Source organism: Pristiophorus japonicus, chromosome 20, assembly GCF_044704955.1.
Source record: "Pristiophorus japonicus isolate sPriJap1 chromosome 20, sPriJap1.hap1, whole genome shotgun sequence".
Classification (NCBI taxonomy): Eukaryota; Metazoa; Chordata; class Chondrichthyes; family Pristiophoridae; genus Pristiophorus; species Pristiophorus japonicus.
The window spans coordinates 99049022-99068143 of NC_091996.1; the positions used below are offsets into that span (position 1 = coordinate 99049022).

General features: G+C 58.8%; 2 protein-coding genes across 2 annotated transcripts in view; one reads left to right on the forward strand and one right to left on the reverse strand.

Moving 5' to 3' along the window:
• The window catches only part of LOC139233043 (diacylglycerol O-acyltransferase 2-like), a 50806-nt gene extending 50044 nt beyond the window's left edge, over positions 1-762 (forward strand). The window contains exon 5 of the mRNA XM_070863563.1: positions 608-762. Coding sequence (XP_070719664.1) covers positions 608-762 — 155 coding nt within the window. The remainder of the gene's footprint in view (positions 1-607) is intronic.
• A 2424-nt stretch (positions 763-3186) lies between these two features.
• Positions 3187-19122, reverse strand: part of mogat3a (monoacylglycerol O-acyltransferase 3a) — a 50587-nt gene continuing 34651 nt past the window's right edge. Inside the window, exon 6 of the mRNA XM_070863564.1 lies at positions 3187-3345. Within this exon, the coding sequence (XP_070719665.1) occupies positions 3191-3345 (155 nt within the window). The 3' untranslated portion in view covers positions 3187-3190. The remainder of the gene's footprint in view (positions 3346-19122) is intronic.

The following is a 19122-nucleotide window of genomic DNA, read 5'->3' on the forward strand; positions in this document are numbered from 1 at the left end:
GGAGAGATAGACAGAGACAGAGACAGAGAGAGAGAGAGACAGCAAGAGTGAGAGAGTCAGAGAGCGAGACAGAGAGAGAGAGAGAGACAGACAGAGAGGGAGAGATAGACAGAGACAGAGACAGAGAGAGAGAGACAGCGAGAGTGAGAGAGACAGAGTGAGACAGACAGAGAGGGAGAGACAGACAGAGACAGAGACAGAGAGAGCGAGAGAGAGAGAGATAGAGACAGAGAGAGAGATAGAGACAGAGAAACAGAGACAGAGAGATAGAGACAGAAACAGAGAGAGACAGAGAGAGATGGAGACAGATAGAGACAGAGACAGAGAGAGAGAGAGACAGAGACAGAGACAGAGAGAGAGAGAGAGACAGAGAGACAGACAGACTGATAGAGACAGAGAAAGCGAGAACGACACAGACAGAAATCCAGCTGTGAGTGACTGTCCTGTGACCTGTAAGCAGTGCGAGAGAGCGGTGCTGGGGGGGATTGGGACTTTACAGAGAGTGATGGGACGGGAGGAGGGAGCAGAGAGAGGGCAGGGGCTGTGGTCAGTTGGGGAGAGAGGTTGATGGTCTGTATTACAGAGACTGTGTTCTTCTCTCCCACAGTGGGCAAACCGATCGCAGTCACCCAGAGCTCCAATCCCTCGGAGGACGAAGTCAATGGTTATCATGCCCAGTACGTGGAAGCCATAGTCAGCCTCTTCAACAAGCACAAGGTGCGGTGTGGACTAACAGAGAGCACGGAGCTGAGCATATACTGAGCACCCCTACCCCCAGCCTTGGGGGCTCCCGTCCCCTCCCCCCGCATTGTGTTTTATTAAGCGCACGGTCCTTTTAAAAGGCTGCGCGCCCGTTCAGAACTGCTAGACCTCAAGAAAGTCTTGCATTTATATAGCGCCTTTCACGACTGCCATACGTTTTCCAGACAATGAAGTACTTTTGGAGTGTAGTCACTGTTGCAATGTGGGAAACGTGGCAGCCAATTTGTGCACAGCAAGCTCCCACACACAGCAATATGATAATGACCAGATAATCTGTTTTTGTTATGTTGATTCAGTGATAAATATTGGCCCCAGGACACCGGGGATAACTCCCCTGCTCTTCTTCAAAATAGTGGCCACGGAATCTATTACATCCACCTGAGGGGACAGTGGGGGCCTCAGTTTAATCTCTCATCTAAAAGACGGCATCTCAGACAGTGCGGGGCTCCCTCAGTACTGCCCCTCCGACAGTGCGCCGCTCCCTCAGTACTGCCCCTCCGACAGTGGGCCGCTCCCTCAGTACTGCCCCTCCGACAGTGCGGCGCTCCCTCAGTACCGCCCCTCCGACAGTGCGGCGCTCCCTCAGAAATGTCCCTCTGACAGTGCAGCACTCCATCAGTATGGCACTGAGAGTTTCAGCATAAATTTATGTGCTCAAGTTCCTGGAGTGGGACTCGAACCCACAACCTTCTTGCCATTTTGCACTGGAGCACCCTTTAAATGGGAGGCCATTAGCACCCAGGACTGCCATTTTAATTTGTTGGCCGACAAACATTGCTGTACCTGCCCTGGGAGTGTTTGATGGGACAGTGTAGAGGGAGCTTTACTCTGTATCTAACCCCCTGTACCTGCCCTGGGAGTGTTTGATGGGACAGTGCAGAGGGAGCTTTACTCTGTATCTAACCCCCTGTACCTGCCCTGGGAGTGTTTGATGGGACAGTGTAGAGGGAGCTTTACTCTGTATCTAACCCTGTGTACCTGCCCTGGGAGTGTTTGATGGGACAGTGTAGAGGGAGCTTTACTCTGTATCTAACCCCGTGTACCTGCCCTGGGAGTGTTTGATGGGACAGTGTAGAGGGAGCTTTACTCTGTATCTAACCCCCTGTACCTGCCCTGGGAGTGTTTGATGGGACCCTGGTTGTACGTTGCTGAGGACGGAAAGATTTCGGAATAAATTTTACAACTTGCAAAAATCAGTGTTTATTCAGATGAGCATCATTGGAGCAACCAATGGGGGGAGAGGTCGCGATCTTCCACTCACACGTTAGTGCCAGCGCGGGGTCTGGGTCCTGGGCCTGGGGCCTGGGGTCTAGGCTCGGGGCTGGGGTCTGGGGTCTGGGGCCTGGGGTCTGGGTCCGGGGTCTGGTTTCTGGGCCCTGGGCCCTGGGCCCTGGGCCCTGGGGTCCGGGGCCCTGGGCCCTGGGGTCTGGGGCCCGGGGTCTGGGTCCGGGGCCCGGGGTCTGGGCCCTGGGCCCTGGGGTCCGGGGCCCTGGGTCTGGGGTCTGGGTCCGGGGCCCAGGGTCTGGGATCTTGGCCCTGGGGTCTGGGGTCTGGGGCCTGGGTCCGGGGCCCGGGGTTAGGGGTCTGGGCCCGGGGTCTGGGGTCTTGGATCTGGGGTCTGGGCCCTGGGGTCTGGGCCTGTGGTCTGGGCCTGGGGTCTGGGGCCCGGGGTCTGGGGCCTGGGTCCGGGGTCTGGGGTCCGGGGCCCTGCGGTCTGGGGTCCGGGGCCCTGGGGTCTGGGTCCGGGGCCCTGGGGTCTGGGATCTTGGCCCTGGGCCCTGGGGTCTGGGGTCCGGGGCCCTGGGGTCTGGGGTCCGGGGCCCTGGGGTCTGGGTCCGGGGCCCAGGGTCTGGGATCTTGGCCCTGGGGTCTGGGGTCTGGGGCCTGGGGTCCGGGATCTGGGGTCTGGATCCGGGGCCCGGGGTTAGGGGTCTGGGCCTGCGGTCTGGGGTCTGGGATCTGGGCCTGGGGTCTGGGGTCTGGGATCTGGGGTCTGGGGTCTGGGGTCTGGGCCCTCGGGTCTGGGGTCTGGGCTCTGGGCCTGGGGTCTGGGGTCTGGGGTCTTGGGTCTGGGTCTGGGGTCTTGGGTCTGGGTCCGGGGCCCGGGGTCTGGGGTCTGGGTCCGGGGCCCGGGGTTAGGGCTCTGGGCCTGTGGTCTGGGCCTGGGGTCTGGGGTCTGGGATCTGGGGTCTGGGGTCTGGGGTCTGGGCCCGGGTCTGGGGTCTGGTGTCTGGGATCTGGGGTCTGGGGTCTGGGATCTGGATCTGGGGTCTGGGGTCTGGGCCCGGGGTCTGGGCTCTGGGCCTGTGATCTGGGCCTGGGTTCTGGGGTCTGGGGCCTGGGTCCGGGGTCTGGGCTCTGGGCCTGTGATCTGGGTCCGGGGCCCGGGGTCTGGGGCCTGGGTCCGGGGTCTGGGGTCTGGGCCCCCCTAGATGAGCACCAGGTGGCTGCACTCCGCAATGCCGTACTTGGTCTTGTTTTCCTCAAACAGGCTGACGAGCTGGTCCAAGTAGTGCTTGTGTAGTTCCTCTACATCCTCACGTGATGGACTGGTGTTCTTCTCCACGGGAATGGGCTTCCCCACTGGGCAGGGGAAGAAGGAGAGAGAGAGAGAGATAGAGAGAGAGAGAGAGAGAGAGAGAGACAGACAGAGAGGGGCAGGGGGAGAGAGAGAGAGAGAGAGAGCGAGAGAGACAGAGACAGAGAGAGAGAGACAGACAGAGAGGGGCAGGGGGAGAGAGAGAGAGAGAGAGAGCGAGAGAAACAGAGAGAGAGAGACAGAGAGAGACACAGAGAGAGAGAGAGATAGAGAGACAGAGAGAGAGGGGCAGGGGGAGAGAGAGAGAGAGAGAGATAGAGAGATAGAGAGAGAGGGGCAGGGGAGAGAGAGAGAGAGAGAGCGAGAGATAGAGAGACAGAGAGAGAGGGGCAGGGGGAGAGAGAGAGAGAGAGAGCGAGAGAGAGACAGAGACAGAGAGAGAGAGAGAGAGAGAGAGAGACAGAGACAGAGAGAGAGGGGCAGAGAGAGAGAGAGAGAGAGAGAGAGACAGAGAGAGAGAGAGAGAGAGAGAGAGAAAGACAGAGAGAGAGAGAGAGAGAGACAGAGAGAGAGAGAGAGAGGGGCAGGGGGAGAGAGAGAGAGAGAGACAGTGAGAGTCAGAGAGAGAGAGAGAGAGAGAGAGAGATAGAGAGACAGAGAGAGAGGGGCAGGGGGAGAGAGAGAGAGAGAGAGAGAGATAGAGCGATAGGGGCAGGGGGAGAGAGAGAGAGAGAGAGAGACAGAGACAGAGAGAGAGGGGCAGGGGGAGAGAGAGAGAGCGAGAGAGAGACAGAGACAGAGACAGCGAGAGAGAGAGAGAGATAGAGAGAGAGGGGCAGGGGGAGAGAGAGAGAGAGAGAGAGACAGAGACAGAGAGAGGGGCAGGGGGAGAGAGAGAGAGAGAGAGAGAGAGACAGAGAGAGAGAGAGAGATAGAGAGACAGAGAGAGAGGGGCAGGGGGAGAGGGGGAGGGAGAGAGAGGGGTGGATAGAGGGAGAGAGAGAAGAGAGGAGGGAGAGGTGGGGGAGGGACAAGAGACAGAGAGAGACAGAGATACAGATAGAGAGAAGTTATAGGCAGAGGGGTAGGGAGAGGTACACAAACAGAGAGTGAGATGAAAAGGTTATTAAGCTGAATATCGAATGCTAAAACACTGGCCTTTGACATATTCCGTTTCCGCTGTGAATCCCGCCCCCTTACCTCTCCAGTTACCCCCTGCCCCGCGACTACCCGTAGCCTGAAAGTGTCAGTGCAGCTGTTCAACCAAGGGGAGCATCACAGGTGAGCCCCATCCCTTCCCTCATATCCGTACCCCTTGTATTTCCCCGCAGGGTGGGGGGAGGGGTCACTGGACAGTGGTGAGGAGTGGGGACCTTTGGCTGATTTCACCCCCCCCTCCCCCGGGCCCCGGGGTACTGAGGGCAATTCTAGAGCACCAGCAGCTGCCCGTGATCGACTGACTCCGCACAAGCCTGGGATGTTCTTCGTCTGTATACCTCAGTCCTCTCACACGTCAAATGAAAAATGAAACCATCTGGGTACAAATTACATCGTCAATGTCTCGTACTAATCTGTCAGAATTTTGTACTGTCAACATTGAAACTGCCCATGTATCCATTTAGAATGGAAATCCTATATATAAACAGTTGCTGGTCACATAAGAATTAGGAGCTGGAGTCGGCCATTCGGCCCCTCGAGCCTGCTCCGCCATTCAATGAGACCACGGCTGATCTTCGACCTCAACTCCACTTTCCCGCCCGATCCCTCGATTCCCCTCGAGCCCAAAGATCTATTGATCTCAGCCTTGAATATACTCAACGACTGAGCCTCCACTGCCCTCTGGGGCAGAGAATTCCAAAGATTCACCACCCTCTGAGTGAAGAAATTCCTCCTCATCTCAGTCCTAAATGTCCGAGCCCTTATCCTGAGACTGTGACCCTGGTTCTAGACTCCCCAGCCCGGGGGAAACACCCTCCCTGCATCTACCCTGTTAATCCCCCTCAGAATCTGGTATGTTCCAATCAGATCACCTCACGTTATTCTAAACTCAGGAGAGTTATAGGGCCAATCTACACAGCTCCTCATCATAAGACAGTACTCTCATCCCAGGAATCAATCTGGTGAACCTTTTTTTCACGACCTCTAAGACAAGTGCATCCTTCCTCAGATAAGGAGACCAGACTATGCGCAGTACTCCAGGTGTGGTCTCACCAGGGCCCTGTACAGTTGTAGCAAGCCTTCCTTACTCTGGTACGCCACCCCCCAGCAATAAAGGCCAACATGTCGTCTGCCTCCCTGATTGCTTGCTGTACCTGTATTCTGGCTTTCTGTACCATGACCCATCAATCTCTCAACACCAACATTAAATACTTTCCTAATCGTCCCACTAAATAACCTCCAAGTTTCCCCACATTATACTCAGTCTGCCACCTTACTGCCCACTCACTTAACCTGTCTATGGGCTCAACATTTTCCACACGCCCGTGTTCTGGAGTATTGCCAGAGTTAACGCTGGGTTTTCTAGGCCAGAAGTATTTTGCCAAAGTTTCCCCGATCTATAATTCGAATTTGGAGCCACGCAGCATGTCCAGTCGCCTCAGGGAGGGCAGAGTCTGCTGTCTGCGCCGAAAAACGACGCCACACTTTCTGTGAATGCACGGGGAAAAAAGTTTCATTTTTGACATGGTTCCAATGGACACACATGCCCAATATAATCGGTAGTTTATAAACAGCCAGTTGTGTGTGAGAGAGAGAAGGAGTGCTGTGTGAGATTGTAAACTTTTGAATAAAATATAATTTACATTAAAACTGAATCATGTTCCATTAACAAAACACAACATTACGGAAGTGATCTCTCTCCCTCTCCCTCCCCTCCCCGGGCACAAACCTTCTGATTGTCTGTCTCTCCCTCCACCCCTCTCCTCTCTCACCCCCACCACGTGTTTTGTAGCCGAACCCCGGAACACTAGCCCACCCCGAGCCCCTTGCTAGTGCTGCTCCAGCCCCAGCTCCCCCAGATCCCCAAGTGCTCTCCCAGTCTGCTCCGCTCCCGACCCCGAGCCCAGGCCAAAGGGCTTAGTGATCTGCTCCCCCCAACCGTTCCTGGCCCCGAGTGCCCTCCCACTCCGCTCCCCGCTCCTAGCCCTGGCCGAATGGCCTCCTCACTCACAGTCCCCACACTTAACTACACCCAAAAGGCTTCCCCCACCCCCTCAACCCCCAACCCTCACACCCCCTTCCATCCCACACCTCTCTCTCTCCCCCCTCTCTCTTACATTTCCTGCTGCTGCTGTCCAGGCATCTGCTGCACCTACCTGCCCTGATTCCCTTACCTGCCCCAATTCCCTTACCTGCCCCGATTCCCTTACCTGCCCCGATCCCTTACCTGGGACCATTCCCTTACCTGGGCCCATTCCCTTACCTGCCCCGATTCCCTTACCTGGGCCCATTCCCTTACCTGCCCCGATTACCCTACCTGCCCCGATTCCCTTACCTGCCCCGATCCCTTACCTGGGACCATTCCCTTACCTGGGCCCATTCCCTTACCTGCCCCGATTCCCTTACCTGGGCCCATTCCCTTACCTGCCCCGATTACCCTACCTGCCCCGATTCCCTTACCTGCCCCGATCCCTTACCTGGGACCATTCCCTTACCTGGGCCCATTCCCTTACCTGCCCCGATTCCCTTACCTGGGCCCATTCCCTTACCTGCCCTGATTCCCTTACCTGCCCCGATTCCCTTACCTGCCCCGATCCCTTACCTGGGACCATTCCCTTACCTGGGCCCATTCCCTTACCTGCCCCGATTCCCTTACCTGCCCCGATTCCCTTACCTGCCCCGATTCCCTTACCTGCCCCGATCCCTTACCTGGGACCATTCCCTTACCTGGGCCCATTCCCTTACCTGCCCCGATTCCCTTACCTGCCCCGATTCCCTTACTTGGGCCCATTCCCTTACCTGCCCCAATTCCCTTACCTGCCCCGATTCCCTTCCCTGCCCCGATTCCCTTACCTGGGCCCATTCCTTTACCTGCCCCGATTCCCTTCCCTGCCCCGATTCCCTTACCTGGGCCCATTCCTTTACCTGCCCCAATTCCCTTACCTGCCCCGATTCCCTTCCCTGCCCCGATTCCCTTACCTGGGCCCATTCCTTTACCTGCCCCGATTCCCTTACCTGGGCCCATTCCTTTACCTGCCCCGATCCCTTACCTGCCCCGATTCCCTTACCTGGGCCCATTCCCTTACCTGCCCCGATCCCTTACCTGGGTCCATTCCCTTACCTGGGCCAATTCCCTTACCTGCCCCGATTCCCTTACCTGGGCCCATTCCCTTACCTGGGCCAATTCCCTTACCTACTCCGATTCCCTTACCTGCCCCGATCCCTTACCTGCCCCGATTCCCTTACCTGGGCCCATTCCTTTACCTGCCCCGATTCCCGTACCTGCCTCGATTCCTTTACCTGCCCCGATCCCTTACCTGCCCCGATTGCCTTACCTGCCCCGATTCCCTTACCTGGGCCCATTCCCTTACCTGCCCCGATCCCTTACCTGGGCCCATTCCCTTACCTGGGCCAATTCCCTTACCTACCCCGATTCCCTTACCTGCCCCGATTCCTTACCTGCCCCGATTCCCTTACCTGGGCCCATTCCATTACCTGGGCCCATTCCCTTACCTGCCCTGATTGCCTTACCTGGGCCCATTCACTTACCTGGGCCCATTCCCTTACCTGGGCCCATTCCCTTACCTGCCCCAATTGCCTTACCTGGGCCCATTCACTTACCTGGGCCCATTTCCTTACCTGCCCCGATTCCCTTACCTGGGCCCATTCCATTACCTGGGCCCATTCCCTTACCTGCCCTGATTGCCTTACCTGGGCCCATTCACTTACCTGTACCGATTCCCTTACCTGGGCCAATTCCCTTACCTTCCCCGATCCCTTAACTGGGCCCATTCCCTTACCTGCCCCGATCCCTTACCTGGGCCCATTCCCTTAACTGGGCCCATTCCGTTACCTGCCCCGATTCCCTGACCTGCCCCGATTCCCTTACCTGCCCCGATTCCCTTACCTGCCCCGATCCCTTACCTGCCCCCATTCCCTTACCTGCCCCGATCCCTAACCTGCCCCGATTCCCTTACCTGCCGCGATTCCCTTACCTGCCCCGATCCCTTAACTGGGCCCATTCCCTTACCTGCCCCGATTCCCTTACCTGCCCCGATTCCCTTACCTGCCCCATTCCCTTACCTGGGCCCATTCCCTTACCTGGGCCCATTCCCTTACCTGCCCCGATTCCCTTACCTGGGCCCATTCCCTTACCTGCCCTGATTCCCTTACCTGCCCCGATTCCCTTACCTGCCCCGATCCCTTACCTGCGCCCATTCCCTTACCTGCCCCGATTCCCTTACCTGGGCCCATTCCCGTACCTGCCCCGATTCCCTTACCTGGGCCCATTCCCTTACCTGGGCCCATTCCGTTACCTGCCCCGATTCCCTGACCTGCCCCGATTCCCTTACCTGCCCCGATTCCCTTACCTGCCCCGATCCCTTACCTGCCCCCATTCCCTTACCTGCCCCGATCCCTAACCTGCCCCGATTCCCTTACCTGCCGCGATTCCCTTACCTGCCCCGATTCCCTTACCTGCCCCGATTCCTTACCTGCCCCGATTCCCTTACCTGGGCCCATTCCCTTACCTGGGCCCATTCCCATACCTGCCCTGATTCCCTTACCTGGGCCCATTCCCTTACCTGCCCCGATTCCCTTACCTGCCCCAATTCCTTTACATGGGCCCATTCCCTTACCTGCCCCGATTCCCTTACCTGGGCCCATTCCCTTACCTGGGCCCATTCCCTTACCTGCCCCGATCCCTTACCTGGGCCGATTCATATACATGCCCCCATTCCCTTACCTGGGCCGATTCCCTTACCTGCCCCGATTACTTAACTGGGCCCATTCTCTTACCTGGGCCCATTCCCTTACCTGGGCCCATTCCCTTACCTGCCCCGATTCCCTTACCTGAGCCGATTCCGTTGCCTGCCCCGATTCCCTTACCTGGACCCATTCCCTTACCTGGGCCATTCCCTTACCTGCCCCGATCCCTTACCTGGGCCCATTCCCTTACCTGCCCCGATCCCTTACCTGGGCCCATTCCCTTACCTGGGCAGATTCCCTTACCTGGGCCCATTCCCTTACCTGGGCCCATTCCCTTACCTGCCCCGATTCCCTTACCTGAGCCGATTATGTTACCTGCCCCGATTCCCTTACCTGGACCCATTCCCTTACCTGGGCCATTCCCTTACCTGCCCCGATCCCTTACCTGGGCCCATTCCCTTACCTGCCCCGATCCCCTACCTGGGCCCATTCCCTTACCTGGGCAGATTCCCTTACCTGGGCCCATTCCCTTACCTGGGCCCATTCCCTTACCTGCCCCGATTCCCTTACCTGAGCCGATTATGTTACCTGCCCCGATTCCCTTACCTGGACCCATTCCCTTACCTGGGCAGATTCCCTTACCTGCCCCGATCCCTTACCTGGGCCCATTCCCTTACCTGCCCCGATCCCTTACCTGCCCCATTCCCTTACCTGGGCCAATTCCCTTACCTGCCCCGATTCCCTTACCTGGGCCCATTCCCTTACCTGGGCCAATTCCCTTACCTGCCCCAATTCCCTTACCTGCCCCGATTCCCTTACCTGCCCCGATTCCCTTACCTGGGCCCATTCCCTTACCTGGGCCGATTCCCTTACCTGCCCCGATCCCTGACCTGGGCCGATTCCCTTACCTGCCCCGATCCCTTACCTGACCCGATTCCCTTACCTGGGCCCATTCCCTTACCTGGGCCCATTCCCGTACCTCCCCGATTCCCTTACCTGGGCCCCGATCCCTTACCTGGGCCCATTCCCTTACCTGGGCCGATTCCCTTACCTGCGCCGATCCCTTACCTGGGCCCATTCCCTTACCTGGGCCCATTCCCTTACCTGCCCCGATTCCCTTGCCTGGGCCGATTCCCTTACCTGTCCTGATTCCCTTACCTGGGCCCATTCCCTTACCTGGGCCGATTCCCTTACCTGCCCCGATCCCTGACCTGGGCCGATTCCCTTACCTGCCCCGATCCCTTACCTGACCCGATTCCCTTACCTGGGCCCATTCCCTTACCTGGGCCCATTCCCGTACCTCCCCGATTCCCTTACCTGGGCCCATTCCCTTACCTGGGCCCATTCCCTTACCTGCCCCGATTCCCTTACCTGGTCCGATTCCCTTACCTGCCCCGATTGCCTTACCTGGCCCGATTCCCTTACCTGCCCCGATTTCCTTACCTGGGCCCATTCTCTTACCGGCCCCGATCCCTTACCTGGGCCCATTCCCTTACCTGGGCCGATTCCCTTACCTGCGCCGATCCCTTACCTGGGCCCATTCCCTTACCTGGGCCCATTCCCTTACCTGCCCCGATCCCTTACCTGGGCCCATTCACTTACCTGCCCCGATTCCCTTGCCTGGGCCCATTCCCTTACCTGGGCCCATTCACTTACCTGCCCCGATCCCTTACCTGGGCCAATTCACTTACCTGCCCCGATCCCTTACCTGGGCCCATTCCCTTACCTGCCCCGATCCCTTACCTGGGCCCATTCACTTACCTGCCCCGATTCCCTTGCCTGGGCCCATTCCCTTACCTGGCCCCATTCACTTACCTGTGCCCATTCCCGTACCTGCCCCGATTCCCTTACCTGCGCCCATTCCCTTACCTGGGCCCATTCCCTTACCTGCCCCGATTCCCTTACCTGGGCCGATTCCCTTACCTGCCCCGATTCCCTTACCTGCCCCGATTCCCTTACCTGGGCCCATTCCCTTACCTGCCCCGATCCCTTACCTGGGCCCATTCCCTTACCTGCCCTAATCCCTTACCTGGACCCATTCCCTTACCTGGGCCCATTCCCTTACCTGCCCTGATTACTTACATGCCCCTATTCCCTTACCTGGGCCCATTCCCTTACTTGGGCCCATTCCCTTACCTGCCCCGATTCCCTTACCTGGGCCAATACCCTTACCAGGGCCCATTCCCTTACCTGCCCCGATCCCTTACCTGCCCCGATCTCTTACCTGCTCCGATCCCTTACCCGGGCCCATTCCCTTACCTGGGCCCATTCCCTTACCTGTCCCAATCCCTTACCTGCCCCGATCCCTTCCCTGCCCCGATCCCTTACCTGCCCCGATCCCTTACCTGCCCCGATTCCCTTACCTGGGCCCATTCCTTTACCTGCCCCGATTCCCTTACCTGGGCCCATTCCTTTACCTGCCCCGATCCCTTACCTGCCCCGATTCCCTTACCTGGGCCCATTCCCTTACCTGCCCGGATCCCTTACCTGGGTCCATTCCCTTACCTGGGCCAATTCCCTTACCTGCCCCGATTCCCTTACCTGGGCCCATTCCCTTACCTGGGCCAATTCCCTTACCTACTCCGATTCCCTTACCTGCCCCGATCCCTTACCTGCCCCGATTCCCTTACCTGGGCCCATTCCTTTACCTGCCCCGATTCCCGTACCTGCCTCGATTCCTTTACCTGCCCCGATCCCTTACCTGCCCCGATTGCCTTACCTGCCCCGATTCCCTTACCTGGGCCCATTCCCTTACCTGCCCCGATCCCTTACCTGGGCCCATTCCCTTACCTGGGCCAATTCCCTTACCTACCCCGATTCCCTTACCTGCCCCGATTCCTTACCTGCCCCGATTCCCTTACCTGGGCCCATTCCATTACCTGGGCCCATTCCCTTACCTGCCCTGATTGCCTTACCTGGGCCCATTCACTTACCTGGGCCCATTCCCTTACCTGGGCCCATTCCCTTACCTGCCCCAATTGCCTTACCTGGGCCCATTCACTTACCTGGGCCCATTTCCTTACCTGCCCCGATTCCCTTACCTGGGCCCATTCCATTACCTGGGCCCATTCCCTTACCTGCCCTGATTGCCTTACCTGGGCCCATTCACTTACCTGTACCGATTCCCTTACCTGGGCCAATTCCCTTACCTTCCCCGATCCCTTAACTGGGCCCATTCCCTTACCTGCCCCGATCCCTTACCTGGGCCCATTCCCTTACCTGGGCCGATTCTCTTACCTGCCCCGATCCCTTACCTGGGCCGATTCCCTTACCTGCCTCGATTCCCTTACCTGGGCCCATTCCCTTACCTGCCATGATCCATTACCTGCCCCGATTCCCTTACCTGCCCCGATCCCTTACCTGGGCCCATTCCCTTACCTGCCCCGATCCCTTAACTGGGCCCATTCCCTTACCTGCCCCGATTCCCTTACCTGCCCCGATTCCCTTACCTGCCCCATTCCCTTACCTGGGCCCATTCCCTTACCTGGGCCCATTCCCTTACCTGCCCCGATTCCCTTACCTGGGCCCATTCCCTTACCTGCCCTGATTCCCTTACCTGCCCCGATTCCCTTACCTGCCCCGATCCCTTACCTGCGCCCATTCCCTTACCTGCCCCGATTCCCTTACCTGGGCCCATTCCCGTACCTGCCCCGATTCCCTTACCTGGGCCCATTCCCTTACCTGGGCCCATTCCGTTACCTGCCCCGATTCCCTGACCTGCCCCGATTCCCTTACCTGCCCCGATTCCCTTACCTGCCCCGATCCCTTACCTGCCCCCATTCCCTTACCTGCCCCGATCCCTAACCTGCCCCGATTCCCTTACCTGCCGCGATTCCCTTACCTGCCCCGATTCCCTTTCCTGCCCCGATTCCTTACCTGCCCCGATTCCCTTACCTGGGCCCATTCCCTTACCTGGGCCCATTCCCGTACCTGCCCTGATTCCCTTACCTGGGCCCATTCCCTTACCTGCCCCGATTCCCTTACCTGCCCCAATTCCTTTACATGGGCCCATTCCCTTACCTGCCCCGATTCCCTTACCTGGGCCCATTCCCTTACCTGGGCCCATTCCCTTACCTGCCCCGATCCCTTACCTGGGCCGATTCATATACATGCCCCCATTCCCTTACCTGGGCCGATTCCCTTACCTGCCCCGATTACTTAACTGGGCCCATTCTCTTACCTGGGCCCATTCCCTTACCTGGGCCCATTCCCTTACCTGCCCCGATTCCCTTACCTGAGCCGATTCCGTTGCCTGCCCCGATTCCCTTACCTGGACCCATTCCCTTACCTGGGCCATTCCCTTACCTGCCCCGATCCCTTACCTGGGCCCATTCCCTTACCTGCCCCGATCCCTTACCTGGGCCCATTCCCTTACCTGGGCAGATTCCCTTACCTGGGCCCATTCCCTTACCTGGGCCCATTCCCTTACCTGCCCCGATTCCCTTACCTGAGCCGATTATGTTACCTGCCCCGATTCCCTTACCTGGACCCATTCCCTTACCTGGGCAGATTCCCTTACCTGCCCCGATCCCTTACCTGGGCCCATTCCCTTACCTGCCCCGATCCCTTACCTGCCCCATTCCCTTACCTGGGCCAATTCCCTTACCTGCCCCGATTCCCTTACCTGGGCCCATTCCCTTACCTGGGCCAATTCCCTTACCTGCCCCAATTCCCTTACCCGCCCCGATTCCCTTACCTGCCCCGATTCCCTTACCTGGGCCCATTCCCTTACCTGGGCCGATTCCCTTACCTGCCCCGATCCCTGACCTGGGCCGATTCCCTTACCTGCCCTGATCCCTTACCTGACCCGATTCCCTTACCTGGGCCCATTCCCTTACCTGGGCCCATTCCCGTACCTCCCCGATTCCCTTACCTGGGCCCCGATCCCTTACCTGGGCCCATTCCCTTACCTGGGCCGATTCCCTTACCTGCGCCGATCCCTTACCTGGGCCCATTCCCTTACCTGGGCCCATTCCCTTACCTGCCCTGATTCCCTTGCCTGGGCCGATTCCCTTACCTGTCCTGATTCCCTTACCTGGGCCCATTCCCTTACCTGGGCCGATTCCCTTACCTGCCCCGATCCCTGACCTGGGCCGATTCCCTTACCTGCCCCGATCCCTTACCTGACCCGATTCCCTTACCTGGGCCCATTCCCTTACCTGGGCCCATTCCCGTACCTCCCCGATTCCCTTACCTGGGCCCATTCCCTTACCTGGGCCCATTCCCTTACCTGCCCCGATTCCCTTACCTGGTCCGATTCCCTTACCTGCCCCGATTGCCTTACCTGGCCCGATTCCCTTACCTGCCCCGATTTCCTTACCTGGGCCCATTCTCTTACCGGCCCCGATCCCTTACCTGGGCCCATTCCCTTACCTGGGCCGATTCCCTTACCTGCGCCGATCCCTTACCTGGGCCCATTCCCTTACCTGGGCCCATTCCCTTACCTGCCCCGATCCCTTACCTGGGCCCATTCACTTACCTGCCCCGATTCCCTTGCCTGGGCCCATTCCCTTACCTGGGCCCATTCACTTACCTGCCCCGATCCCTTACCTGGGCCAATTCACTTACCTGCCCCGATCCCTTACCTGGGCCCATTCCCTTACCTGCCCCGATCCCTTACCTGGGCCCATTCACTTACCTGCCCCGATTCCCTTGCCTGGGCCCATTCCCTTACCTGGCCCCATTCACTTACCTGTGCCCATTCCCGTACCTGCCCCGATTCCCTTACCTGCGCCCATTCCCTTACCTGGGCCCATTCCCTTACCTGCCCCGATTCCCTTACCTGGGCCGATTCCCTTACCTGCCCCGATTCCCTTACCTGCCCCGATTCCCTTACCTGAGCCCATTCCCTTACCTGCCCCGATCCCTTACCTGGGCCCATTCCCTTACCTGCCCTAATCCCTTACCTGGACCCATTCCCTTACCTGGGCCCATTCCCTTACCTGCCCCGATTACTTACATGCCCCTATTCCCTTACCTGGGCCCATTCCCTTACTTGGGCCCATTCCCTTACCTGCCCCGATTCCCTTACCTGGGCCAATACCCTTACCAGGGCCCATTCCCTTACCTGCCCCGATCCCTTACCTGCCCCGATCTCTTACCTGCTCCGATCCCTTACCCGGGCCCATTCCCTTACCTGGGCCCATTCCCTTACCTGTCCCAATCCCTTACCTGCCCCGATCCCTTACCTGCCCCGATCCCTTACCTGCCCCGATTCCCTTACCTGCCCCGATTCCCTTACCTGCTCCGATTCCCTTACCTGGGCCCATTCCCTTACCTGGGCCCATTCCCTTACCTGCCCCGATTCCGTTACCTGAGCCGATTCCCTTACCTGGACCCATTCCCTTACCTGGGCCATTCCCTTACCTGCCCCGATGCCTTACCTGGGCCCTTTCCCTTACCTGCCCCGATCCCTTACCTGGGCCCATTCCCATACCTGGGCCGATTCCCTTACCTGGGCCCATTCCCTTGCCTGGGCCCATTCCCTTACCTGCCCCGATTCCCTTACCTGCCCCGATCCCTTACCTAGTCCCATTCCCTTACCTGGGCCCATTCCCTTACCTGCCCCGATTCCCTTACCTGGGCCCATTCCCTTACCTGCCCCGATTCCCCTAGCTGCCCCGATTCCCTTACTTGGGCCCATTCCCTTACCTGGGCCCATTCCCTTACCTGCCCCAATTCCCTTACCTGCCCCGATCCCTTACCTGCCCCGATTCCCGTACCTGCCCCGATTCCTTTACCTGCCCCGATCCCTTAACTGGGCCCATTCCCTTACCTGGGCCAATTCCCTTACCTGCCCCGATCCCTTACCTGGGCCGATTCCCTTACCTGCCTCGATCCCTTACCTGGGCCCATTCCCTTACCTGGGCCCATTCCATTACCTGCCCCGATTCCCTTACCTGAGCTGATTCCCTTACCTGCCCCGATTCCCTTACCTGCCCCGATTCCCTTACCTGCCCCTATTCCCTTACCTGCCCCGATCCCTTAACTGGGCCTATTCCCTTACCTGGGACAATTCCCTTACCTGGGCCCATTCCCTTACCTGCCCCGATTCCCTTACCTGGGCCCATTCCCTTACCTGCCCTGATTCCCTTACCTGCCCCGATTCGATTACCTGCCCCGATTCCCTTACCTGGGCCCATTCCCTTACCTGAGCTGATTCCGTTACCTGCCCCGATTCCCTTACCTGGGCCAATACCCTTACCTGGGCCCATTCCCTTACCTGGGCCAATTCCCTTACCTGCCGCGATTCCCTTACCTGCCCCGATTCCCTTACCTGCCCCGATTCCCTTACCTGCCCCGATTCCCTTACCTGCCCCGATCCCTTATCTGCCCCCATTCCCTTACCTGCCCCGATTCCTTACCTGCTCCGATTCCCTTACCTGGGCCCATTCCCGTACCTGCCCCGATCCCTTACCTGGGCCCATTCCCTTACCTGCCCCGATTCCCTTACCTGGGCCGATTCACATACATGCCCCCATTCCCTTACCTGGGCCGATTCCCTTACCTGCCCCGATTACTTAACTGGGCCCATTCCCTTACCTGGGCCCAATCCCTTACCTGCCACGATCCCTCACCTGCCCCGATCCCTTACCTGCCCCGATTCCCTTACCTGCCCCGATTCCCTTACCTGGGCCCATTCCCTTACCTGCCCCAATTCCCTTACCTGAGCCAATTCCGTTACCTGCCCCGATTCCCTTACCTGGATCCATTCCCTTACCTGGGCCATTCCCTTACCTGCCCCAATGCCTTACCTGGGCCCATTCCCTTACCTGCCCCGATCCCTTACCTGGGCCCATTCCCTTACCTGGGCCCATTCCCTTACCTGCCCCGATGCCTTACCTGGGCCCATTCCCTTACCTGCCCCTATCCCTTACCTGGGCCCATTCCCTTACCTGGGCAGATTCCCTTACCTGCCCCGATCCGTTACCTGGGCCCATTCCCTTACCTGCCCCGATCCCTTACCTGCCCCATTCCCTTACCTGGGCCAATTCCCTTACCTGCCCCGATTCCCTTACCTGGGCCCATTCCCTTACCTGGGCCCATTCCCTTACCTGCGCCGATTCACTTACTTGCCCCGATCCCTTACCTGGGCCCATTCCCTTACCTGGGCCCATTCCCTTACCTGCCCCGATTCCCTTGCCTGGGCCGATTCCCTTACCTGTCCCGATTGCCTTACCTGGGCCCATTCCCTTACCTGGGCCCATTCCCTTACCTGCCCCGATTCCCTTACCTGAGCCGATTCCCTTACCTGCCCCGATTCCCTTACCTGGGCCAATTCCCTTACTTGGGCCCATTCCCTTACCTGCCCCGATCCCTTACCTGGGCCCATTCCCTTACCTGCCCCGATTCCCTTGCCTGGGCCCATTCCCTTACCTGGGCCCATTCACTTACCTGCCCCGATCCCTTACCTGGGCCGATTCACTTACCTGCCCCGATTCCCTTACCTGCCCTGATTCCTTACCTGCCCCGATTCCCTTACCTGGCCCCATTCACTTACCTGGGCCCATTCCCGTACCTGCCCCGATTCCCTTACCTGGGCCCATTCCCTTACCTGGACCCATTCCCTTACCTGCCCCGATCCCTTACCTGGGCCGATTCCCTTACCTGCCCCGATTCCCTTACCTGCCCCGATTCCCTTACCTGGGCCCATTCCCTTACCTGCCCCGATCCCTTACCTGGGCCCATTCCCTTACCTGCCCTAATCCCTTACCTGGACCCATTCCCTTACCTGGGCCGATTCCCTCACCTGCCCCGATTCCTTACCTGGGCTGATTCCCTTACCTGCCCCGATTCCCTTACCTGGGCCCATTCCCTTACCTGCCCCGATCCCTTACCTGCCCCGAACCCTTACCTGGGCCCATTCCCTTACCTGGGCCCATTCCCTTACCTGCCCCGATCCCTTACCTGCCCCGATCCCTTAACTACCCCGATTCCCTTACCTGGGCCCATTCCCTTACCTGCCGCGATCCCTTACCTGGGCCCATTCCCTTACCTGGGCCCATTCCCTTACCTGCCCCGATCCCTTACCTGCCCTGATCCCTAACCTGCCCCGATTCCCTTACCTGCCCCGATTCCCTTACATGCCCCTATTCCCTTACCTGGGCCCATTCCCTTACTTGGGCCCAATCCCTTACCTGCCCCGATTCCCTTACCTGGGCCAATACCCTTACCTGGGCCCATTCCCTTACCTGCCCCGATTCCCTTACCTGCCCCGATTCCTTACCTGCCCCGGTTCCCTTACCTGGGCCCATTCCCTTACCTGGGCCCATTCCCGTGCCTGCCCCGATTCCCTTACCTGGGCCCATTCCCTTACCTGGGCCCATTCCCTTACCTGCCCGGATTCCCTTACCTGGGCCGATCCTGATTCCCTTACCTGCCCCGATTCCCTTACCTGGGCCCATTCCCTTACCTGCCCCGATCCCTTACCTTGGCCCATTCCCTTACCTGCCCCGATCCCTTACCTGCCCCGATCCATTAACTGGGCCCATTCCCTTACCTGGGCCCATTCCCTTACCTGCCCCGATCCCTTACCTGGGCCCATTCCCTTACCTGAGCCGATTCCCTTACCTGCCCCGATTCCCTTACCTGGGCCAATACCCTTACCTGGGCCCATTCCCTTACCTGGGCCAATTCCCTTACCTGCCCCGATTCCCTTACCTGCCCCAATTCCCTTACCTGCCCCTATTCCCTTACCTGCCCCGATCCCTTAACTGGGCCCATTCCCTTACCTGGGCCAATTCCCTTACCTGCCCTGATCCCTTACCTGGGCCGATTCCCTTACCTGCCTCGATTCCCTTACCTGGGCCCATTCCCTTACCTGCCACGATCCCTTACCTGCCCCGATTCCCTTACCTGCCCCGATCCCTTACCTGGGCCCATTCCCTTACCTGCCCCAATCCCTTACCTGGGCCCATTCCCTTACCTGCCCCGATCCCTTACCTGCCCCGATCCCT